Raw genomic sequence first — 25742 nt, 5'->3', positions numbered from 1 at the left:
TACTTAATTGTTCTGACCTAGGCTTCCCCAAAAAGCACTAAGCAGACTCTTTGTCCTGGCAAAACCCCTTTTGTTAAACGAAGGTGAATTGCTTGCATTCACATTCAGCCAAAGGCCTGGTAAACAGCCTTTCAAGGGTGTAATTGGGAGCACAGACCTTATCTAGCTTGGAGAGCTGCCAAGTAAATATTTTCAAACGCAGTACTGACAAGGAATGACTCGGCACAGAGTATCTGAGGTGTACAGATAGATCTTCACACTGCTGCAATGAACGAATGGTTTCCTGCAAAAGCCCCCTCCCCTTTTCCTCCTCTTTTAATCCCTATGGGAGGGGCCATTCACCATCCACTTGTGGCTTTACTCCCATGTCAACCCTTAGTTCATAATTGTTCTTTTCTTTTGGCAGCTCTGTGCATGCACAGGCTAGGAACCAGCTCTCGCTGCTCCCCTGCCTCACTACTGTCCGACTCCAAAGGCAGACAAGCGCACTATCTTAACTGTTAAGTCATCACACCCCATGCTTTAAATAAACGATGTTTCACTGAGTCAAGACAGTTGCCTACATTTTTGCAATACCATAAGCTAGCCACCTCACACTGAGCTTCAATGTGGTTGGTTACTTCATTAGTCACTCAGAATTGTGCAAATATGGGTAGTACTAAGCCATGATTAGCCAAATTGTAAGCTGTGCAATGCTAGGATTAGATACGAAGACTGTGCTTTGTTGCATAGAAGTATATGAATCACAGGAGTATGTGAGCTGCCCGCTAGCTCTTTAAAGCAGCTATATCTCTTCCTAGGAGGAAACATAGCAATGGCTGAGGTAGCATAAAATATAACATAAAATACTAAGAACTAATATATTTGGATTGCATTGAGTTGCAAACTAGCTAGTTTCCTTTAAACCAGGGGTGTCAAACTCGATTTCATTGAGGGCCGCATGTGGGTTGTGTTTGACCTCAGGTCAGGTGGGTGTGGTTGGGGTAGGCGTGTCCAGCTCGATGTCACTCATGTGAGGGGCACTTGTGGCAGCCTGGATGGGGCTACGGGGATCCATTGTCTCCAGTGGAGGAAGGCGAGACCTGGAAGAGGGCCAAACCCTTGTCCTCTAGAGGAGTCTTGCCATCCCTCTCGGGCCACGTGGAGGACTCCTGGATGGCGGCACAGGCCATCCAGAGCCCTAGGTAGTGGAGGGCCAGCCCATCCCTCGAGGTCCCAGGGCACCGGGACCCCACAGCCCAGCCTAGCCCGTCTTCCCTGAGGGGGTGCCCGGCTGCCCTTACCACCTCGAGGCTGCTGCTGCTATGCTCGCTCTCCTTGGCCAGGTTGCTCATGGTGTTTTCGGCTGTGACAGCATCAACCAGTACGCTGCCAGCAAAAATGGAGTTTGGAAGGGCTGCGCCCCCACCCACCGCGAGCTCCATTTTCATCTATGATGCTGGTGCCAGCTGCCACCAGGTCGTAGATCGGCACCTGGTCAGCCTGGCCTGGGCCAAGGCACTACAGGCCAGTCCGTTGCTATTTCCAGGGTAGCTCTGGGAGCCAGATCTAGCCACCCTGCAGGCCAGATTTGGCCCACGGGCCTTGAGTTTGACATCCCTGTTTTAAACAAAGCATGTTTTACAAACTTAGTTGCCAACTGGCACCACTTTTCCAGATTTCAAGTTAGTGCTTTTCCAAGTCTTATTTGCAGATGGAAATTATACTTCTAATCTTCTGTATCCAAAGGACATGCTCTTTCGTTAATTCAGTGAAAATACTATTCTTCTGGGCATCAGAAAGGAATTCCTGCATGGTGGTTTGTTTTTTTTACTTCAGGTTGGAATTCCATGTGGTCTTTATTTATTTTGATTTGTGGTTGAGGTGAGCTCAATTTAGGGAAAAGTGGCATGTAGGGGGTTTTATTAAGTTGTGAGCATGTGGATGGTCAACTATATATATAAAAGCGAAATGCCATTCAGACATCATCACAAAATCTCCAGAACTGTAAAGCCTACAAACTAGAAATTTGGCACATATGTTCCTCTTGGTTTCTAGGTGCTCACTAAGAAATGATTTTTTGAAATGACCATCACAGCATTAGTATTTCCTATACTATTAATATAATATAATATATATAATATAGCTCTGATGCTAAAGAGTTCTACTGAAAAGAAATCTGTTCCAAATGCAAAACACAAGGAGAGGAGTTTCAGTTTCAATTTTAGTTTCACAGCAGCAACCAGCTTTAGTACAGAACAGTTGAGCTAAGCCACACCCAGGCTCCTTGCTATCTCCTTCTTGCTCACACAGCAAATACTCTTTCACTTTCCAAACAGCCCTCAACTCTCTCTCACACTGACAAGACGCTAGCCAGATGAATACTGATGGATGCTGGTAGGCAGAGACACAATTTTTCCCCCTAATTTTCCTCCGCAAAAACTAAGCCCGATCACAAAGTTTCATAGCGAAGCACGGGTATCCAGCTAGTTCTTTAAAAATCAGCCGTAAGTTTTTTAGCTGTATCTTTGCTTTCAGTGGAGCCCAGACATAAAGCGTTGGAGTAAGATTTGGGGAGTACAGCCAGACGTTAATAGGTAACTGTAGCTGTGCCTCTATTTCAGTTCCTATACCATCCTGTCTCAACGTTGTGACTTTAAGCAGCGAATAGCAGATTAAAAAACAAAATAATAACACCCCAATAAATTTATAAATGGTAGCAAAGGTTAAAAACCAAGCTATCAATGTACGCTTATCTTTGCTTTACAAACCTGCAAAGGTTGTAAATGCAAGGATTGGATTACAGAGTTACTTTTCCGTCACTGTAAACGGTTGCTAAATGAGGCAATCACTAAATGAGCATTACCTGTAGATAGCTAAAGCAGATCTCTCCTGCTGGATCTGGTGTGACGTGTAAACTTAATTGGAGCAACACAGTTCCTCAAATAACGTGCCCCTTGTGGAGGCAGTACGGAGGTGGTGGTATTTAGCAGGTTCTTACCGGTTCTGGAGAACTGGTAACAGAAATTTTGAATACTTCGGAGAACCGGCAAATGCCACCTCTGACTGGCCCCGCCCCCATCTATTCCCTGCCTCCCAAGTCCCAGCTGATTGGCTGGGTCTTCTTTGGTTGCCCTGCACAGGAGAACGGAGCTGGAAAGCAGGTTAGTGGGCTGGGGAGGGAATGGCGATTTTGCAGTATCCTCCTTCTGCCACGCCCACCAAGCCACGCCCACAGAACCGGTAGTAAAAAAAATTGAATCCCCCCACTGGGGCAGTAGCAGATAAGCAAGTTGGACCTGGTATTGAACAGGAGACCACTATGAAATCCCAGAGCTAGATGAGAGTGAAAAACTGGGGGGGAGGGGGGGGATATCTTCAGATTTAGTTGAGGCTGAGAGCTTCCAGAGTGCTGCCCAAATGACCAGATGTTGAGTTGAACGTGAAGGAGAATCCACTTTTTAAGAATACGGGCACTTGGGATTGATTATATTATCAGGTGATAATAATCAAAGTGGTAGTTGGACAGAGAAGCTGCTAGTCTTCTCTCCGCTCCCCCTATATTTCCAATACATTTCATTGCACTTAAAATATTATTAAATAGGCTACATAATAAAAATTAAACTGCAGTGCAAATTTAAAAAGGGTGTGGGGTGAAACAGAAGCTCCTGCCTCCCTCTCCAAAAAAAAAAACCTTGAAAAAAATCCATCATGTAATGGTGGATTTTTCACTTTTTTGCAGGGGGGGGGGCAGGAGTCTCTCCCCCTCCCCCCAGTATATTTTGTATTTCATATTCAGGGGGGGAAAATGAATAAAATTAGAAAAAAGAGGAAAAAAAACCCCATCACAATTCTTCGCTATCAGAGTGGCACTATTCTATAGCATTCATATAAAGTTTTACAGTTCAGTTTTTAAATTAGAAAGGAAACTCTAACCATGTGAAACCATGTGGTTCAGTCCACCAGTACGGAGTGCAATTTGTCTATATACACACTCAGTTTGAACATACAGGTAGTCGAGCTGATTTTACTCGCTTAAATGGGTGTCATTGTAGTAACCCAATTAGGGGTTTGTGCATTTAATAGATTGAATTGGTTTCTCCCTGGATGAGTAATATATATCTCCCAAAGAGGCACTTGGCAAAGAAGACCATTCTGTGTGCGTCACATGCCCAGCCATAATCCAGAGATTAACAGCATGATTGGGTTCACACAGCAGTGAGTGTCCGGCTTAGTCCATTGATCGAACCTAACATGTATTTCCCGTAGTGCAGTGTTTCCCAACCTTGGTAGTTCTAAGGCAGGTGGACTTCAACTCCCAGAATTCCTCAGCCAGGTTCCCCAAATCCCTACAGGAGAGAACAAGACAGAGCTGGAAAGGCAGAGTTAAACGAGTCATCAGCCTAGAATTATTATGTTTCCACAAACGGTCTGAATTTCTTATCTGGTGCCAATTTAGCATTGAACTTTAGTTGACTGGATGCTTGAGCAATAAATCTTCTGACTTTTGCCTAAGATACGGTCCTGATTCTTTGTGCCTGACAATTCCCTAATCAGGGGTATGGATTTTAACTCCCAGAATTTCCTAGCTGGCTAGGGGAATTCTGGGAGTTGAAGTCCACCTTCCTGAAAGTTGTGAAGACTGGGAATCACTGCCATAGAGGTTGCCCTGTGGGATTTTCATTCCACTTCTTTGGGGTGATAAGTTGTCCTGGCTGGGGATGAGGGGTGTGGCAACTCAGCACATCAGAAAATCAAGGAATTGTAGATCATTTTGAGGCACTTGCAATTGGAATGTTTTTATTTCCAGTGAGAAGGGGATGGGAGTGGAAAGGGAAATTTCCCTTGGGTTTAAATTTACTTACTTTTAATTTTTTGCATTTCCCTCCTGCCACATCCCAAATTCTTATTTATGCTGATTTATTAAAGCATGCTGATTTATTAAAGCATTTTGTTCGTCTACTTCCTGCCTCCTCTCCTCTGCCATATTTGTTCATTGCCTGGGGTTTCATTTATATAATTCAGGGCAAAGTGCATCTGAGGCACAACTGAGTTGTTGGGTAAGCCTTTTATTATTATTTTTTAAAAAATAAGTTCAGCCTGAGATTCACAAAGCTCATCGTCAAAGGAAGGTTTTCTATTCAAAGCAATATTCAAAGGTTGCATTTACAAAACTTATTTGGCTAAGAACCTGAGTAATTATATTTGTAGAATACTTAGAACTGTTAATGATCAGTGGAACTGGGTGGTTAAAACTAGCCTTAATTGAAAGTATCTAAGATTTATTCATTGTTTAAATGCTGAAGTTGGGGGTGGCATGCAACCCCCCGTGTGCACCGCACACCTCTGCGCATGCACACGTGACTTGCACACATGCCCCGCCCCCCATGCATGCACAGCAGATACCCGACAATCAGCTGGCTGTTGGGAGGTGCATGTGCAGTGCATCTCTTCTAGGCAGCAGCTCATGTGCCAGCAGAAATGTCTCTGTGTGCTACTTCCGGCATGTGTGCCATAGGTTCACCATCACGGTCCTAGAATGTTATACAGGTAGTTCTCGACTATTCATTTAACAGCAGTTCAAATTTACGATGGCCTCTGAAAAAGTACTTGTACTTACAACCATCCGCCACACCCTTATGGTCACGTGATCACAATTTGGGTGCCTGGAAACCCAGGGGTGGGATTCTACAGATTTGCACCTATTCACTAGACCGGTTAACATTCTAAGCAGTTCGGAGAACAGGTTGTTAGAAGAAATTACTGGCCTAATTCTGTAAGGAAGGCAGGAAGGAAACATTCTGGTGTTGCTTACAGAAACTGCCTCTCTGTTAACCCTTATTACATTCTTGGCAGGACTAGACTTCCTGTCTCAGGAAATCTCTGGAGTTTTTCCCCCTCCTTTGCTGGTACTTTGTTTGTGTGGAATGACCATTCAAAGTTACAACAGCACTGAAAAAAGTGACTGCCTTTTTTCCTCACAGCAGATACCCGACAATCAGCTGGCTGTTGGGAGGTGCATGTGCAGTGCATCTCTTCTAGGCAGGCAGCTCATGTGCGGCAGAAATGGCTCTGTGTGTACTACTTCCGGCATGTGTGCCATGGGTTGCCATCAGGGTCCTAGAATGTTATACAGGTAGTTCTCGACTATTCATTTAACAGCAGTTCAAATTTACGATGGCCTCTGAAAAAGTACTTGTACTTACAACCATCTGCCATACACTTATGGTCACGTGATCACAATTTGGGTGCCTGGAAGCCCAGGGGTGGGATTCTACCAGTTCGCACCTATTCGCTAGAACCGGTTGTTAGAAGAAATTACTGGCCTAATCCTGTAAGGAAGGCAGGAAGGAAACATTCTAGTGTTGCTTACAGAAACTGCCTCTCTGTTAACCCTTATTACATTCTTGGCAGGACTATGCCTGCGTCTTTGCATCAAACCAACATTCCTCAGTTTGATCCTCATCCAGAGGCTCTGCTATGCTCTCCTGATTATATGCCGACACCTGAGGCACAACCAGGAGGAAGGTCCTGGGGAGGAAGGCAATTCCAAATCCTCCAGCAAAGCAGGCTCAAACCTCAGAGCCAAATCCTCCTCTTCCTCAGGGCTCAAGTCTGTGTCCTCCAGCAAAGCAGGCTCAAACCTCAAGGCCAAATCCTCCTCTTCCTCATGGCTCAAGTCTGTGTCTTCTAACAGAGCAGGCTCAAACCTCCGAGTCACAACAATTGGTTGTCGAATTTTCGCAAAAAAGAAAAGGCCTTTGAGAAAGCTGGTTTTCCATAATGACTGAGGTAAACATTTCATAAATCTGGGCCTGACTTGACTTACGATCGCAAAGACTTAAAGGCAGAAATTCCCGACCCAAATGTGGTCACAAGTCCGGGGACTACCTGTAGTATGGAGGAGGTTCACCATGATTTGGAACAAAACAAAAGTTCTGGAGTTTCTAGGAGAGTGAGTTCTCAAATCAAGCTGTTTTTCTATATCTCTAGTTTGTTTATTTATTAAAATTGATATCTTGCCTTTTTTCACAGGAGCAAAAGGCAGCGTGTAGTGTACTTCCAATTTCCCCCCATAACGTCTATGTTAAACTGACTGGCTATGCAGAAGTCATTCAGTGAGTTTCCATGCCTGGGGGTGGACTTTAACATGAGTTTCTCCAGCACCTTAAAATCATGTTTACACACTGGATCCAATTCTCAAGACCAGAAATTTGTCATCCTTTCTGGTTTACACAATGCATGCAGAATTTCACTGGTATCTCATTCCTTGTCTCTGGCTCATAAAGGCTGGAAGCATTGCTACCTTAAAGTGAGGTAAAAGATCCGAGTTAGACCCTTGGCAGCATAGTTTAGGGGTTGGATACCTGTTCTACATGCAGAAAATCCTGAGTTCAAATCTCTTGTCTTTACTGGTTAAAATCGAGCGACAGCCGAACTGAATGAGTGTAGAATAATCTTTCCCCAACCTGGTACCATTACACTGTGTTTCCTGCACGATTTTTTACAATTATGGGCATGGCTGGGGATTCTGGGATTTGTAATTTGAGCATGTTTGAAGGGAACTAGATTAAAGACCTTTTGAATGAAAAACATTGGGGCCAGTGGACGAATAGCCTGATTGTAGAGAAGCTTTTTAGGGCTTCACTCTAAAGCAGGGGGCAGCTCCAAATGTGGCAACTTTAAGACTCATGGACTTCAAAGCTGGCTGGGGAATTCTGGGAATTGAAGTCCACGAGTCTTAAAGTTGTCACGTTTGGAGACTCCCCTGCTCTAAACCATAGTTTACTGATCAACCCCCATTTGGCTAGATTCATCAAACCGATGGAACTATAAGCCATCTTTTGAGGATCATAATGGTGGCATTCATAAGATGCTGTTACTAAACTGTGTAAAGTGAGAGAATTCAGGAACTGAGTCCAGATTCACCTTTTCTGCCTAGAAATCTCTTCATTTGGTGTTGCTTGATGAGGGGTCTGGAAAAAAAACCTATTTTTGAGATTGGAATTTATCCATTTCCAGGTTATCTCCACGAGGGTTACAAGGCTGTATAAACTCAGATGAGGGAGGGATTGTACAGAATTTTATTTTGTGGAAATGTTTTTGATGTACAGGTAGTCCTTGACTTAACACCTATTCGTTTATTGACGAAGTTATGATAGTACTGAAAAAGTGACTTACAACTGATACTCACCCTTATGACCATCACAGAGTCCCTGCAATCAGGTGGTCAAAATTTGGGAGCTTGGCAACTGGCATATATTTATGACGGTTTATTAATTAATTATGATATATTTATATAAATAGTTGCTCTATGTTTGCAACGTCCTGGTGTCATGTGGTCACTATTTATGACCTTCCTAGGGAGCTTTCAACAAGCAAAGTCAGTTGGGGGACAATGACCAGATTCACTTAACATGCATGGTTCGCTTAGCAGCCACATGATTTACTTAATGACCAGTGATTTGCTTAACAACCACAGGAAAAAGATCCTAAAATCGGGTGCAACTTACTTAACAGTATTGCTTAGCAATAAATGTTCCAATCCTACCTATGGTGCTGTTGAAAACCAACTGCAAAGTTTGTCAACATTTTAGCATGCTGTGTTTTAATTTGGTAATTGCTGTCGTATGCAATTCTCTTGATTTATGTTCAATTTCTTTCTTCCTGTTCAGTCTGCTTTCTCCTACACTTGAGTCCTTCGGCTCCATTAAACTTTAACTGCCCAGAATCTCTAGAGCTTAGACCAAGGGTCTTCAAACTTGGCAAGTTAAGACTTGTGGACTTCATCTCCCAGAATTCCTGAGCTAACATGACTGGAGGAGGAATTCTGGGAGTTGAAGTCCACAAGTCTTAAATCTGTCAAGTTTGAAGACCCCTAGCCTAGACTAACACTACTATGGACTTCTGGGAACTGAAGTCTGTTGGGGGATAGATTGGGGAAAAAACTGTTTCTCACCAGCTGTGTTTACTAATGTTTCCTATAGGATCAAACAGTTGAATTCCAAATTTTAAATTTAGCTGCATTATGGGAGAGGGAAAATCTTTAGCCCAAGCCTTGAGCTGAACTTTAATTAAGCTGGGTTTCTTTATAGACTAAATCAGAGTACCCTGTTTTTTTAATTCTGAGTAGGCTAGTGGCTTTTCTCTTTCGAAATCACCAGCCTTCTGTGTGGGCTTATAAGGCAGCTCCTGTGCCTTTTACGGTATCTATTTTTAGCTTGGAAAAAAATTCCTTGGGCCTCTTTGATTTAGGAGTTAAAGCGACCAGGTCCTGCCCAGGGTGCTTCCTCGCTAGGCTGGCTGCCTATCCCAATTCCATATTTCTTATTCTGCTGTATTACACAATGATATTGCTGTGTTGGGATGAGAGGCTGTGCATTTTTATTGGGGGCATCCCATTTAGTTATATCTTGGTACCCCACACCCTTGGTGGCCCAGCTTTCATTGCCTGGTATAAGCTTGGCATTGACAAGAAATTTGGACAGCTTGATGTCATGAAATAAAAGATGCAAGAATGAAAAAGCCCACCCAGCAAGCAACTCTCTACTCAAGGGAAGAAATAAATGAATTTGTTTATACCACACCAATAATGGGCATTTGTCAGCACACAAATGTAACATATACAATTGCAGGTGGTCCTCAACTTAGGACCACAACTGAGCCCAAAATGTATGTTGCTAAGTGAGACAGTTGTTAAGTGAGTTTTACCCCATTTTACGACCTTTCTTGCCAAGATTGTTAGGTGAATCACTGCAGTGATAAAGTTAGTAATATGGTTGTGAAGTGAATCTGGCTTCCCCATTGACTCTGCTGATCAAAAGGTTGCAAAAGATCTTATCACACAGCAACTGTCATAAATATGAGTCAGTTGCCAAGCATCTGAATTTTGATCTCGGGATCCCAAGGGATGCTGCAATGGTTGTAAGTATGAAAAACAGTTGCCAGTTACTTTTTTTCAGTGCTGTTTTAACTTCGAACAGTCACTAAATGAATAGTTGCAAGTCCAGGACTACCTTGTACCTTGAAATTACATTGTGTAATTTCTGCAAAAAAAAAAAAAAAAAGTTAAAACTCAGGTCAGGGTAGATTTTAAATCTCATTTCTGAAATAAAAGCCAAATAGCAAGAGTGCTTCTTAAGGGAATCCCCCAAGCTTCTGGGTTTGGTTTAACTGTCGAGAGAGTTTTGGAGGAAGAGTGAAATGATTTAGCAACTTGATTTTTCCCAGAAGAAAAGACAGGCCGGCAAAGGCCTCTGGCTTCCCAGGGCCAAGATTGCCAAGCAGGGATTCATTTAATCACTAAATTACCTGCAGTCGCATCAAGGAATCCAAAAGGTTGCTACCAAAGTGCAAAGCTCTAACTTGCTTGAGAATATTATATATGCATTCTGTAAGCTAGTTATAGTAAACAGGATCCTCACTTAAGGCAGATTTGTCTCCTGGCTGTTTTTTTCGAAGAACCTCTGCGCCATTAAATATTTCTCAACTTTTCAAGAATGGAGACGTTCTCTATTCTGCTTACTGAAGCTGTCCATTCAGGTAGCAATAGCAATAGCATTTAAACTTATATACCGCTTCACAATGCTATTACAGCCTTCTCTAAGTGGTTTACACAGTCAGCCTATTGCCCCCAACAATCTGGACCCTCATTTAACCCACATCGGAAGGATGGAAGGCTGAGTCAACCTTGAGCCAGACAGGATCGAACTGCCAAATTGCAGGCAGCCAGCAGTCGGCAGAAGTAGCCTGCAGTACTGCACTCTAATCACTGCACCACCACGGCTCATAGTCCTCGATTTACAACCACAATTGGGATGGGGACCTCTGTTGTTAAACAAAGTGATTGTTAAGTAGTTCGAGATCAGTTCTACGACCTTTTTTTGCCAAGGATGTTAAATGAATCATCCCAGTTCAATGAATCATGTGGTTGTTATAAGTCACTTTTTTTTCCAGTGCCGTTGTAACTTTAACTGGTCACTAAACTAATGGCTGTAAGTCAAGGACTGCCGATAGTCATTTCAGATGAAGATGGAAAGTTTCAGCTCTGAAAGTAAGCTTGCTCTGGCATGCACAACAATCCCTGTTTATTCACGACCAGCCATTTAATGACCATTTGAAATTACAACAGAGTCAAAAAAAACGTACTTAATGCCCCATCGTTGATCTGCTTGTACCATCCCCTTGGTCATTTAATCACAGTTTAATCATTGGCAATCAGCTGCCAATTATGATCCGGTGCAGTTTCCCATGGTCATATGATCAAGCTTTGTTATTTTTGTGCTGTTTTCCCAAGGAAAAAAAAGTCCATTGGATAAACTGGATTCAAACTTACGACTACATGACTTGCTTAATGACCATGGTGACTCAATGACCATCATAAATACAGGCATAAAATCGAGTCTTGTCATGTGGTGACTTGACTTACAACCAAAAGTCAGGGCTCAATTTTGGTCATCAGTTGAGGTCTACCTGTATGGCAAACGGTTCTAGATAACTTTGCCATTATTACCAGCTTTGGAGTTTCAGGGGCCAATTTGTTTTTAAAGGACACTTTGCTGTAGCATATATTTATGTTCTTAATTAAAGTAATAATTGGTGTAGGACTAGACATGACTGAACTCCTTCTTACAGCGTGAGTTCATCACACTAAGGTTGGGTTTTGGCTTGGTTAAATCATTAAAACCCAGCCATTCTGATTTGTAAAGCAGGATTAGAGGCTTAAGAGGCAGCATTATGCAACCCCATCAACTTTAAAATGTCTGGACTTCAACTCCCAGAAGTTTCCGGGGGTGCTGGCTAGAGAATTCTGGGAGTTGAAGTCCAGACATTTTAAAGTTCCAAGGTTGAGAAATACTGCCTTAAACCACCAATCTAGCCAATCCAGCTAATTACGGCTTTTCATCACACATGAAAGCAATTTGCACTTCCAAGATTCATTTTATCTCAGAACAATTCTGCATTCTGCATTTGTTAAAGGCTCAGAGATAACCCCCACCCCACCCCACCAAAGTTACCATGGAGGATCAGTGACTTTGAAAGCTTTTCAGCCTTAACAATTTCTGTGTCTTCCTTTTTCACAGAAAAACTTGAAAGGAACAGGTAGATGCCAATATTGAAAGCTTTAAATAGATAACCTCAGCAGCTAAATTCTTAGCTTTAAACATATTGCAGCTTGTGAAGTTGTTTTTTTTTTTTAAATTTAATTTTTCATTCCATGGTGTCAGATTGCCATCCTGGGTTCTCTTTTTAAAAAATCATAAATATTAGGGCTGGGTATGCTTTGAAAATGATCGGAAAGGAAGGATTTTGGATCTAGTGTGAGTGAACTACTTTCCCACTCTTTCATTTAAGCAGCCCAAATTTGTTCCTGCTCTCATTTCACCCTCAGGTGAGAGAATAACAGAGTTGGAAGGGACCTTAGAGGTCTTCCAGTCCAACCCCCTGCTCAAGCAAGAGACGCTATACGATTTCAGACTAATAGTTATCCAATCTCTCTTTGAAAACCTCTGGTGTTGTAGCGCCCACAACTTCTGAAGGTAAGAGGTTCCACTGACTAATTGTTCTGTCAGGAAATTTCTCTTCAGTTCTAGATTGGTTCTCTTCTTGATTAGTTTCTATCCATTGCTTCTTGTCCTGTCCTCAGGTGCTTTGTGGCAGCCCCTTAGATATTGGAAGACTGCTGTCATGTCGTTCCTAGTCCTTTTCTTTTCAGTCTAGGGGTGTCAAATTCAATTTCATTGAGGGCCGCATCAGGGCGGGAGTGGGGAGGGGACGTGGCCAACGGGCTGGGCGGGACCAACTGGGTGGGTGTGGCCATCTTGATGCCACTCATTGGGCATGGCCACCTGGGTGGGCATGGCAGACTGAGTAGGTGTGGCCAGCTTGATGCCACTCCCCAAACTGCTGGCGGATTTCTTCTTCGCATTGGGTAGAGCAGGCCGAAGCCACGCTGGCCCAATGTTTCCATTTTACTTTGGGCAGACCGGGCCAAAGCGACACGGAGCGGCCTCTTACATTTTCTGGCCTTGTATTTGAGACCCCGGTTCTAGAGTCTCCACATCTTTTTTTTATGTTGTGGCAGCCAACCTGGATGCAATATTCCAAGTGTGGCCTTACCAAGGTATTATAATATGGCGCTAGCGCTTCATCAACCTCTTTTTTTCCCAGATCATTTTTTAAAATGTTCACAGCCTTTTTTGATGCAGCCATTTCTTGCAAATACATGCAGTCCTCCATTTACAATGATTCATTTAGCAACCATTGGAAGTTTCAGTTGCACTGAAAAAAGTGACTCGTGGCCTGTCCTTGCACTTAACGGCTGTCATAGCATCCCCAGGGTCATGTGATGAAAATTCAGGCTCTTGGCACCAGGCATGCATTTAGGATGTCTGCAGTGTCCCAGGGTCACTTGGCCGCCATTTGCAATCTTCCCTTCCCGCAAGCAAAGTCATTGGGAGAAGCTGGATTTGTTTAATGGCTGCATGGTTCATTTAACAACTACAGTGATTTGTTTTTTGACTGTGGGATAAAAGGTCATAAATTGGGTGTGATTCACTTAACAACAGCCTTGCTTAGCGATGGAAATTCTGATCCCAATTGTGTTCGCAAGTCAAGGACTACCTCCGCCACCATGCATAGCCAGGTAGTCCTAAAGTTACAACAGTTCGTTTACAACAGCACTGAAAAAAGTGACTTTTGATCGTTTTTCACACAATCATTGTAGCATCCCCATGGTCACATGATCAAAATTCAGATGCTTGGCTATTGACTCACATTTGTGACGGCTGCAGTGTCCCAGGGTCACCTGATCAAATTTGGCAACCTTTTGACAAACAAAGTCAACGGAGAAGCCAGACTCACGTCCCATCCATGTTGCCAACTTAACAAATGCAGCGATTCACTTAACCCCTGTGGCAAGAAAGGTCATACAGTGTGGCAAAACTCACTTAACAACCGTCTCTCTTAGCAACACACATTTTGGTCTCACTTGTGGTCGAAGGTTGAGGATCAGCTATAATTGCATGACACTAGGAAAAAGCAAACTCTAGAAACTTTTAATCCATGCAGAGCCTTACTAGAACTTAGCAACGTAAATTTTGGGGCTCAAATTGTGATCGTAACTTGAGGACTAGCTGCATTTTGGTTTCCCAATATTACCTAATGCGTGTTTGTGTTTGTCTTCGCAAGCGTCGGGTCATCATTTCTGCCCGCTCTCGCGTAGGGCAAATGGTATTTACGCTATTCCACTCGAATTATTCCAGGCGGGAGGGCGTCACGATTCCCTGAATGTTGGACAAGTAGCAGATGCAGACGAAAGGTTTACCCTTCCCACCTCAATCGTATTTTTTCTACAAGGAGGGTTCGGGTTTTTTTGTGGTGAACCTAGTGTAACGGGCGTCTTCCTTCTGCTAGTGAGATGCAAGAACTAGGTTGTGAAGAGGTCCTAGAGACCCTCTCTAACCTTGGCTGGGATTACGAGCATGTTCTGCAACAAGCTGCTGTCAGAATGGACAGCTGTTTATTCCAACATTCCAAAAAAGGCCCCCATCTATTCTCCACAAGGAAAGGAATGCCAGCCTTGTCTTTTTATAACTCAAAGAGAGTTGTGCACAAGTAGTGACTGCTGGGCAGAAAGAAGGCTGTATGAACCTCCTTTTGTTCGTCTTGGACTTGACTGTAGATTTGGAGAAATGGGCCTTAATTTTGTCCAGAACTGAAAAACCACATTTGGTGCAGGGTGTGTGGATAAAGCACGCACCTCCCTGAAGCTCTCACATTTTCCTGATACTGATTTGACTTCTGGCAAATATGCAATAAGCCGGTCTTTGCATTGCACATCCTTCTTCATTCCGTGCAGTTGTTAGAAAAAGCGTGTCCTGCAAAATAAAACTATGTTTTTCTTTTTGATTTTAAATCCGTGGTCTCCAGACCTTTTTGATTGCAAACGCTTGTCCATTTTAATTTTTTAGCACATGCTCAATAATACTTGTATATTATTTATAAATAGATACATTTTCAGATGGCCCTTGACTTACAACCATTCGTTTAATTATTGTTCAAAGTTACAATGGCACTGAAAAAAAGTGACTTAGGACCATTTTTCATGAGCCAGGGTGGCCCAGTGGTTAGAATGCAGCATTGCACGTTATCTCTGCTGACTGTCTGCAGTTCAATCCTAACCTCTTCAAGGTTGACTCAGCTTTCCATCTTTCAGAGGTTGGTAAAATGAGGACCCAAATTGTTGGTAGCAATCGGGTGGAATTCAGCAGGTTCTGACCAGTTCTGGAGAACCGGTAGTGGCAATTTTGAGTAGTTTGGAGAACTGGCTGATACCACCTCTGACCGGCCCTGCCCCCTCTATTCTCTGCCTCCCGAGTCCCAGCTGATCAGATGGGTCTTCTTTTGTTGCCCTGCATAGGAGAACAGATCTGAAAAGCAGGTTAGTGGGGTGGGGAGAGAATGAGGATTTTGAAGTAACCTTCCCTCAGGAGTGAGGAGGGGATGGAGATTTTGCAGTATCTTTCCCCTGCCACGCCCACCAAGCCACATCCACAGAACCAGTAGTAAAAATTTTTTGAATCCCACCACTGATGGCAATATGCTGAATCTGTGAAGCGCTTGGAGCAGGGGTCCCCAATCCCCCGGCCATGAACTGTTCCGAACTGGTCCACCGAAGCATCAAGCAGTGGGCAAGTACGTCCGCATGCATTTGTGCAAGCAATGGGCGTGTGCACATTTGCTAGCCGCTCACACGGAACCTTTACCTCTTCCCCTGCCTTTCCAGTCCACAAAGCCAGAAAGGTTGGGGAACTCTGGCTGAAAGAGGGCTGTAAAACACTATGAAGCGGTATATAAGTCTATTTCTATTTTCACACTTAACAACCGTTGTGGTCACCGGATCAAAATTTGACCCCTTTGCAGTCGGCCATGTATTTATGACCATTGCAGCGTCCCAGGTTCTTGTGATTCCCTTTTGAGATGCAAAGTCAGTGGGGAAGCCGGATTCACTTAACAACCGCGTTACTTACTTAACAATTGCAGTGATTCACTTAACGACTCCAGGCAAGAAAGTTTATAAAATGGGGTAAGATTCAACTGTCTTGCTTAGCAGTGGAAATTTTGGGCTTAATTGTGGTCGTAAGTCAAAGACTTACCTTTGAGTCGGTTCTGACTCTTGGCTACTTTCTGGACCAGTTGCTGGAGTTTTCTTAGCAAGACTTTCAAAAGCAGTTGATGTGATCTCCTTCCAAAAGCTGGGAGAGCGTGACTGGGCCAAGGTCACCCAGCTGGCTTTGTGCCCAATTGTAACTTCAAACTGTTGCTGAATGAACGACCATAACTTGAGGACTATCTGTATTATGAAAACAATATTACCATTGAGTGATTTTTATGACATTTCAACCAATTGCCATTGGTAATTTCATCAAGTTCTATATTAACAGGAATTTTTGAATATATTTTAGAACAGGGGTCCTTAACCTGAGAAGTGGGCTGGCATGCATGGACATACATGCACGACCAGGGGTGGGTTTCTACCGGTTCTGTCCACCTCTGTAGAACCGGAACTGGTTCTATGTCTGCTGATGTTTTTGCCTACCTGCCCACCCAGGCTCTTATCTGACCTTTATTTCCTGCTTTTTTTCAACTTCAGCTGCCGTGCGAGGCACAGCTGCGGTTAAAAAAGCAGGAAAAAAGGGGCTTTTTCAAAGGCTGCTTCTCTGCACGCAGCACTGCTCAGCTGTCCAGGCACCAAGCTGATGACGATTTACAGGCGAGCACGCAGCATACAGGGAAGCACTGCGTAAATCACTAAACCTTGTAAATCACCGAACTGGTAGTTAATCCTGTCAGATCCCACCCCTGCTCACGACTCAACTCATACGAGTGACAGGCCAGCGTGCATGTATGTGCAGCTCCACTTGCAGTCAAGCTGTATGTGCATGCACATGGACGCCAGCCCACCGCTCGGGAATTCTGGGAGCTGAAGTCCACAGGTCCGTGATGGCGAATCTATGGCACGCTGCCTGAAGTGGCATATAGAGCCATCTCTGCCGGCATGCGAGCCATCACCCCAGATCAGATCTACTGCGCATGCGTGGGGCACGGGGGGGTAGGCGCATGCACATTGCATTATGGGTGCGGGCAAGTGTGCAGAAGCGGGTGCATGCACACACTTTCGGCACACAACAATAAGGTTACCCATCACTGCCATAAGTCATAAAAGGGCCATAATTCCCCACCTCTGCTCTACCCGAACACATTCAGTAAAGAGAAGACCAAGGGATTTTTTTTTTTACTGCTCAGGTTTTTCTGATATTCACTAGAAATGTAGCTTCCTGTAATTTAAATCTGCTATCCAATATCTCATATTCTGGAACAAGAGAAAGGTCTGGACCTCTGATATGAAATCCAGTCATGTATTTGAAGAGAGCCTATTGTGTTCTCCTTCAATCATTCCTCAAGGTTAAATTAAACCCACTTCTGTCTGTCTCTCTCCTCTCTGACTTAGTTCATAATCCTCTGATCATCCTGATTTCTTTTCTTTGAACCTGTTCCAGTTTCTCTGAAATAAATCCTCCTATAAGTGGAAAGTCGAGAAGCGAGCAGAGGACTGAATGTGGGAAGCAAAACACAGTCAAACCATTATTTATTGTCATTTGGAAATGATGCCTTTGTTGGATGTCCCATCTGATTTTTGGCTTATATGCAGTTTGCAATCAATCTTAATTTTCCCTAAGTATCGATACCAAACTCAGTAACGCCCTGCCTTTGGGTTTCTGTTTTCTAATGCAATTTAGATTTGCTTTCACATTGCATTTTATTACTTTCTCTACCAAGATGGTTTTGTATTTGACTATGAGAATTCAGGGAGTCCTCATTTAGTGAATGCCCCATTTAGTGTTCGTTCATAGTTGAAAAAGTAACTTTATAACTCATTCCTCGCATTTACAACCTTTGCAGGTCTGTAAAGCCAAGGAAAGCTGAAGTGAGGATGTAAGCAGTTTTACTTTGTATCCAATTTAATAACCAAGTTTCTGGTCCCAACTGTTCACTAAATGAGGACTACCTTCTATTGTCTCCTTGTCTTTCTCTCCTCACTCTCCCTTACTTCCTTGTGTTGCACTGTGGCTTGTTTTAACTAAGATTTGTTGAAGAAGACAGGGCTAGAGGTTTCTTTTAGAAGGAAAAACAGGATATAAATTAAGTAATTATTCAAATGGGTATGAATTTTATTATGGTTACCAGGACTGGTAGGAATTAAGGAATAATTTAAAGATGAGATTCTTGATGGAAGTGGCGTGGTGTATTAATTTTTTGTTTGTCAGTGTTTCTCAACATGGGTGCCTTGAAGTTGTATTCCCAGAATTCCCCAGCCAACTATGCCTCATCTTCTTCTAGCTGCCAACGTTGAGGAAAAAGTGGTTTATTTTGAATAGGACGTGGAAAGCTACCTTTTCTAAACATTGTTAGGCAACTGAAGTCTTAATATGGCCCTTTTTTTTCTTTCTCTCTCTCTTTCAGATTTAATTTCTGAGCGTGCATGAAATGGCGTTGCGCTTCCGCAATTTGCTGCCGTTCTCCATCCCCGGGGTGCTGGCACTCATCGGCTGGTGGTGGTTTTCTTCGCGTAAAAAGGAACGTGTCAGTAACCATGACAGGCAAGATCTTCCCAGCTTGGAAGAGCGCCAGAAATGTTCTCCTCCGAAAGAGCCCAGCTCTTGGGAAACTGAACAGTCGAACAGTGAACTTTCTCCATCTCTTCAGGTCAAGCAGCATAGCGATTCACCCTTTCAAGAACAGCAGATACCTCTGACAGAAGACAGAGCCCAAAGCCTAGAAACATTGAGGGAAGACCTTCCCGTTGGGGCAATACCAACCCTCCAACCGGATTCACTTCAGGACGACAGCGGAGACATAGAAGTGGTGGGGCCTCAAGGTGTCCTTGGTTCCCCTTCACCCAAGACCTCTCTTCTGGATGTACAAAGAGTTGATGACTCCCAAACTGATGAGGCACTCCACGAAGGGAAGCCTGATTCCAATCAAGCATCAAAACAAGGGCTGTTGGCATCTCCTGGTTCTGAAAAGTGGGAGGACCGTAGCAAAGATGTGATGGTCCAGATCGGTTCATCCGAGAGGTCTTTGGAAGAAGACCAGTGTTCTGCACCCACCTCTACGGATTCTGTCCCCACCACCTGCTCCAGAAAGATAACTGAAGAAGTTCCAGATGGGATCCCTAAGGATCCTGTTGAAGTGGAAGAAGGGAGTGATAGTAACAGTGGCGAAGGAGAGACTGCAGTGGGGACACTGACCAAGTGTGTTGAACCTGCTAGATCGGAGATGGTTGAGGAAGGGATGACGTCCAGTTCAAAGACTGGTAGCATGTCGAAGCACAATGTATGCAGAGAAGTTGGGTACAAGGGTGGTGTGGAAAAAGAGAGGATAGGAGCCATTAGTTTGGACAAGCAAGAAGTAGAGAAGATTGAGCAGGTGGCCATGCAAATCATTTCCAATGTCATCCGGGCAGCCACTGAGGAAGTTTTATCAGGGTCGGTCAGTGATGTGTCAGAGAGGATATGCCAAATAGCAAGCCGGGTGGATAGTCCACGTGAGAAGGTGTCCACTGGAGGTGTTGGCCAAGCAGAATCCAGCCAGGGTGATAACTGTGTGAGCCAGAATGTTGCTACTGTCGAAGTATCTCCCCTCCTGGAGGAGAACGTCAACCGTCACGCTACGTATTCAAGTTGTTTGACGCATGGCCTACTGGTCAACCGAAGTCACAACCGGCTCAGGGACTCCAGTTGTCCCACCAGGCGGTCAGTTGGCAGCCTGACACCGCGTATGAACCACGAGGAGGAGTTTGAGGATGGCCACATAGTGATGGAAGATTCTGGGTGCAGCGCCTGCACCTCAGAAGATGGGGCTAGTGCCGAGGATCTCTTGAAAAGTGCTTCATCTCCACCTCCACAACACCTGGATCTGTTGAATGCATCTACCATCAAAGACTCAGAGAACAAGTCCACGTCGATCCAGAAGCCACCTTCCTCCATGACAACGGAAAACAGGGTGCCCTACAGCAATGGCGTGCTGAAGGAGGACTTTCCGCCTCTGAGCCACGAACAGCCGTGGCCCACGGAAACCGATACAGACCACTCGGGAGGTGAGGATTCTCTTTCACCTTAACTAGGTAAAGGTAGTCCTCAACTTACAACCATTCACTTAGTGACCTCTCAAATTAAAAGGGCACTGTAGATTACAAGTGACTTATGACCATTTTTCACACAACTATTGCAGCATCCCCTTGGTCGCATGATCAAAATTTGGATGCCTGGCAAATTGGCATGTATGTATGACGGTTGCAGGGTCCTGGGGTCATGTGATCACCTTTTGCGGCTTTCTGAGGAGCCAAGGCAATAAGGGAGCCAGATTCATTTAATGACTGTATTGCTATCTTAACAACTGCAGTGATTCACTTAACAACATGGAAGGTCATAAACTGGGGCAAACCTCACGTAACAACCATCTTGCTTAGCATGTTTTGGGCTCAATTATGGTCATATGTCAAGGACTAACTGTAGGTCCTGCTGTTATTTTTCTGTGGTAAAAGGTAGAGTAACCTTGATTCTGGATTTGATCCTTTGAGTAAACATCAAACTTGTCTTTGTGGGGAGTGGAAAAAGGAGGAAATTGGAACTGCAGGTACTTCTCAGCTTACAACCATTTGTTTAGTGGCAGTTCAAAGTTGCAATGGCACTAAAAAAAGATTTATGATTGGTCCTCCCACTTATGACCCACACAGCATTGCCATAGTCACATGATCATAATTTAGGCACTTGGCCAGAGGCATAAGTCATTTTTTTTTCAGTGCTGTTGTAATTTCAAATGGTCACTAAATGAGTGGATGAAAGTTGAAAACTACCTTTATAGGCCAGGGGTTTTTTTTAAGCCATAATTAGGTTTCTTTAATTTTGGCTTGATACGATTATGAACTGAGCCCTTGTGGCTTATAAACTGGAGTTTATAACTCAGACGTGAGTGGTACATGTGCTGTCAGTATGATTTATTAATTAAACCATAGTTTAATAGAATACTTACTAACAACCAGGGGTGGGATTCTATAGATTCGCACCTATTCACTAGACCGGTTAACATTCTAAGCAGTTCGGAGAACCGGTTGTTAGAAGAAATTACTGGCCTAATCCTGTAAGAAAGGCAGGAAGGAAACATTCTGGTGTTGCTTACAGAAACTGCCTCTCCATTAACCCTTATTACATTCTTGGCAGGACTAGACTTCTTGTCTCTGGAATTTCTCTGGAGTTTTTCCCCCCTCTTTTACTGGTACTTTGCTTGTTTTTGAGTGACCATTCAAAGTTACAATGGCACTGAAAAAAGTGACTTATGACCATTTTTCACACTTATGACTATAGCAGCTTCCCCACAGTCACGAGAGGCCAGACAAGGAGATGCATGCGTCGATGTGAGTGATATTGAGTTGGCCACACCCAGCCAATAACATGACCACCAAACCACGTCCACCCAGTCACATGACCACCAAGCCACGCCTACCACCTAAGCCATGCCCACAGAACCGGTTGTTAAAAATTTTGAATCCCACCCCTGCTAACAACCCTAACATCCACTAAATATAAATCTATAATTTCCATGTAAATATTATATAAATAAGTTATAAATATACAAAACATATAATGATAGGTACTAAAAACTAAAAACCAATCAAAGCTGTTGGGAGTCAGGTGGTCTACAAATTAAAATATGAAATGTGAATCCAGGCAAAGCATTGAAGTTGGCTTTAGAGAAGCCTAAACTATGAATTTTCTGTCTTTTTGGAACGTACCAATTTTTCTAATTTCTGCTGCCCCAATAGAACTAGGTGCTTGGATTAAGGAATTGTGAAAGGAAAAATGGAGGGGTTTTTCCCCCAACTTTCCTCCTAAGGCTCGTAATATTTACCCCTTAGAGGCGAGGCAGGTCCCCAGCCTCAAGATCTCCCAGAAAGGAGTGAAAACATGGCTCTGCAGTCTTGCTTGCTTGGGGAGTGCGGAGGAACATGCAACCGTGGAAGTGAAAGCCCTCCCTTCATTTCTTAATTAATTTTAACATGGCTTTTAATCATCTTTGTCTCTTTTCCAATTTTGATTTTTATATACTTTTCTGAGTTTTAATATTTTACTGTACCCTGTCCAGAGACCCTCTTGGGTGGGTGGGTGGATGGATGGATGGATGGATGGAGATAGAAAGAAAAAGAAAGAAAAGGGAAGGAAGGAACGAGAAAGAAAAATAAAGAAAAGGAAGGAAGGAAAGAAAGAGAGAAAGAAAGGAAAGAAAGAAAGAGAAAGAAAAGAGTTCTTAAATATTGGGGATCTTGATAGAGATAGTAACTAGATACATTCTAGAGAATTTATCATCTCATACTGTAATAATGAGGAGAGCGTCAGTACTTTCTATCTCAAGCTACCTCTGTTGCTCTGGATAGCAAGTTGGGCAATGTATACATTTAATAAATTATGGTTTTTGTGGGCCGACAAATGTTCCTTTTTGGAAGATTAACAAACTGGTCAAGTCTATGCGTTTCTTTATCAGATTTATATTCAACTTTCAGTTAGAAGGTCAAAGAGAGCAGGCATAGTTATTCTTCCCACTTTTCTCCCCAGTGACAACCCTTTGAGGTAGGTAGGTCCTAGAGAGATTGCCTGGCCTAGATTCCATATAAGAAAGAATTATTCCTCCATGCTTCTTATCCAAGTTATTTCTCCCCTGAGCGTCTATTGGCACCTTTCTGTGTCTAGTACCTTCCAGACATCTGGCTTTATACAGGTAGTCCTCAAACTACACTTGAGCCCAAAATTTCTATTTCTAAGCAAGACCATTGTTAAGTGAATTTGCCCCATTTTGTGACCTTTTTTTGCTGCTGTTGTTAAGTGAATCTGGTTTCCCCGTTGACTTTGCTTGTCAGACAGTCAAACCAGGTGAACACATGACTCGGGGACATTGCAACCATCATAAATACATGCCAGTTGACGAGTAGCCAAATTTTGATCGCATGACCATGGGGTTGCTGCAACACATAATTGCGAAAAACAGTCATAAATCAACATACTGATAGTCCTTGATTTATGAATGAAGTTAAGACAAATCCTTATTGAATAATGGGCTTGCTTAACAGCTGTGGCATTTGATTAATGACTGTGGCAAAAAAAAAAGTTGAAAAAATGGGTGGTAACCTGCTTTACGACCATCATTACTTATGACCATACTGGGCAGGCTCCTTTACGATCATAAATTAAGGATGACCTATAAATAGATCTGATGACTCTGTGTGTGTGTGTATGTGTGTGTGTGTGTGTGTGTGTGAGAGAGAGAGAGAGAGAGATTAGATTTAATGATAGATTTGATGATCGGTAGATAGGTAGGTAGATTGATTAGATGATAGATAGATGATAGATAGATAGATAGATAGATAGACAGACAGACAGACAGACAGACAGATTAGATCGGAGACCTCTGGATTAGATAGATTAGATTATATGTGTGTGTGTGTGTGTGTGTGTAGATAGATAGATAGATAGAGGAGAGAGATTAGATTAGATTAGATGATAAAGATGACTGAAAAACTGACTGAGCGATTGATTGACTGGGAGGCATCACCTGGCTAGAGGAGTTTGTTCTGCCCACTTCTGTAGCTCCTTATGTAAGTGGAATGATAAGAGCTTCGGAAAGTGAGTTTGCTGCAGCCCCGTTGCCCAGCATTTCAGCACCCTGTAAGTGAAGGAACGTGGCTGGTTTTCTTTTTTAGGCTCTGACGTGAACAGCATGGACTCGGTGGACAGCGGTTGTGCCCTCCGCAAGAATGACAGCTGCCTGAGTGCTAAGATGGGAACAGACTGCAATAAGCCAGAGCTTGTTATCTGGGAAACTGAAATACCAAAGGTAACGTCCAGAAAATTGTCTTGATTTTGCTTCAATGGGGAATTCCCAACTTTTTCAGTTGTGCACCTTCTTGGTCCTAGTGCCTGCCCTTTAATCGGAGTCCTCCAATGTCAACATTCTCCTGATCTTCATACCTGGTTTAGAAACTGGGATCTTTTCCTGGGATGGTGGCTTTATGGGAATGTTATTAAGATACATTTAAAGATAAAATTAAGATAAAATCCAGTCCAGGGGGTTGGACTAGAAGACCCCCAAGGTCCCTTCCAATTTTGTTATTCTGTTATGATGCTGATTATGTTAAGCCTCCTTGTTGTAGGCCTTCTTTTTACATTGTATTTGTATTTACTTGTACACCATCCTGAGTCATTCAAAATTGGGTCTATAAAAGTGACATCTAAATACAAGTAGTCCTCGCTTAGCAACCTCAGTTGGAACTGACAGTTCTGTTGCTAAGCAAGGAAGTCGCTAAGTGAAGCATGTGATTTTGTTGGGCTTATAACCTTACTTCCCATTTGGTCATTAAGTGAGACATCACATGATCACAACTTGTGATTTCACTGCCAACTTTTCTGTTGACCCTGCTTGTCAAAAGCCAGTTGTGAAGTGCCTGAAGACGACTTCAGGGCATTGCGACTGTCATAAGTATGAGCATTTCAGGACTGTCAGAACTTCAAACGGTTGCTAAACAGGGCAGACTAGCCAGAACTGCCTGCAAGTAAAATAAATATAAAGAAATGCTTCCTTGATGGCAAGAGACAAATAAGAGTGGAAAAGGCTATGGAATTTGTGGGTTCTCCAATATGTTTTATAAAAAGGTTGGACAACCACTTTTTGAGAATGATTTAAATTGCTTTTCTGCACATTGAAGAGGGTTGGACTAGATCATCTTTGTGGTCATTTCCAGCCCTAAAATGCTGCCATTCTATGCAGTGCAGCTGAGAGCTTCCTGAACGTTAAGATAACAATGAAACCAGAAGTGGTATTCAGCCGGTTCTGACTAGTTCTGGAGAACCGGTAGCTGAAATTTTGAGTAGTTCAGAGAACCAGCAAATCTCACCTCTGACTGACCCCGCCCCCATCTCTTCTCTGCCTCCCAAGTCCCAGTTGATTGGCTGGGTCTTCTTTGGTTGCCCTGCACAAGGAGAAGGGAGCTGGAAAGCAGGTTAGTGGGGTGGGGACGGAATGGGGATTTTGCGATATTCTTCCCCTGCCACGCCCATCAAGCCATGCTCATCAAGCCACGCCACACCCATCAAGCCACGCCCACATAACCGGTAGTAAAAAAAAAATTGAATCCCACCACTGAATGAAACATTTCGCCACTATAATAGTAGTAATGAATTAACAACGTTTTATGATGTAGCAGGAAAAAAAATCGTAGGACTCAAGATAGACTTGTTCTGTGAACCGTTTGTGTCACTCTTTTGAGGCAGACTAGGATAAGTAGGTAGTCCTCAACTTACAGCCAATTTGTTCGATGAGTATTTGAAGTTACAACAGCAGTGAAAAAAGTGTTTATGACTGTACCTATGACCGTTGCTGCATCCCTGTGGTCACGTGATCAAAATTCATCCGCTTGGCAATCGGCGTGTGTTTATGGCGATTGCAGTGTCCTGGGGTCATGTGATTCCCTTTTGCAACCTTCTGATCAGGAAAGTCAATGGGGAAACCAGAATCACTAAACCGTGTTACTAAGTTAAGGGCTACAGTAATTCGCTTAACAACTGTGTCAAAGAAAGGTCATAAATTGGGGGGAAATTCAGTCAACAACTGTCTTGCTTAAATATAATTATTCTGCTTAATTGTACGTCGAG

The 25742-nt window shown here is 43.3% G+C and overlaps 1 protein-coding gene across 6 annotated transcripts in view; it reads left to right on the top strand.

Annotated features, from left to right (window-relative positions):
* Nucleotides 1-25742, top strand: part of AKAP1 (A-kinase anchoring protein 1) — a 68885-nt gene that overhangs the window by 9817 nt on the left and 33326 nt on the right. For all 6 annotated transcript variants that reach the window (XM_087925794.1, XM_026710279.2, XM_087925783.1 and 3 more), the window contains 2 exons: nt 18505-20140; nt 23795-23928. In XM_087925794.1, the coding sequence (XP_087781920.1) occupies nt 18529-20140; nt 23795-23928 (1746 nt within the window). In that variant the 5' untranslated portion in view covers nt 18505-18528. The remainder of the gene's footprint in view (nt 1-18504; nt 20141-23794; nt 23929-25742) is intronic.

This window comes from Pseudonaja textilis, chromosome 1 (assembly GCF_049901715.1).
Source record: "Pseudonaja textilis isolate UNSWEBS1 chromosome 1, rPseTex1.2, whole genome shotgun sequence".
Taxonomy (NCBI): domain Eukaryota; kingdom Metazoa; phylum Chordata; class Lepidosauria; order Squamata; family Elapidae; genus Pseudonaja; species Pseudonaja textilis.
This window is presented reverse-complemented; position numbering and strand designations above follow the sequence as displayed.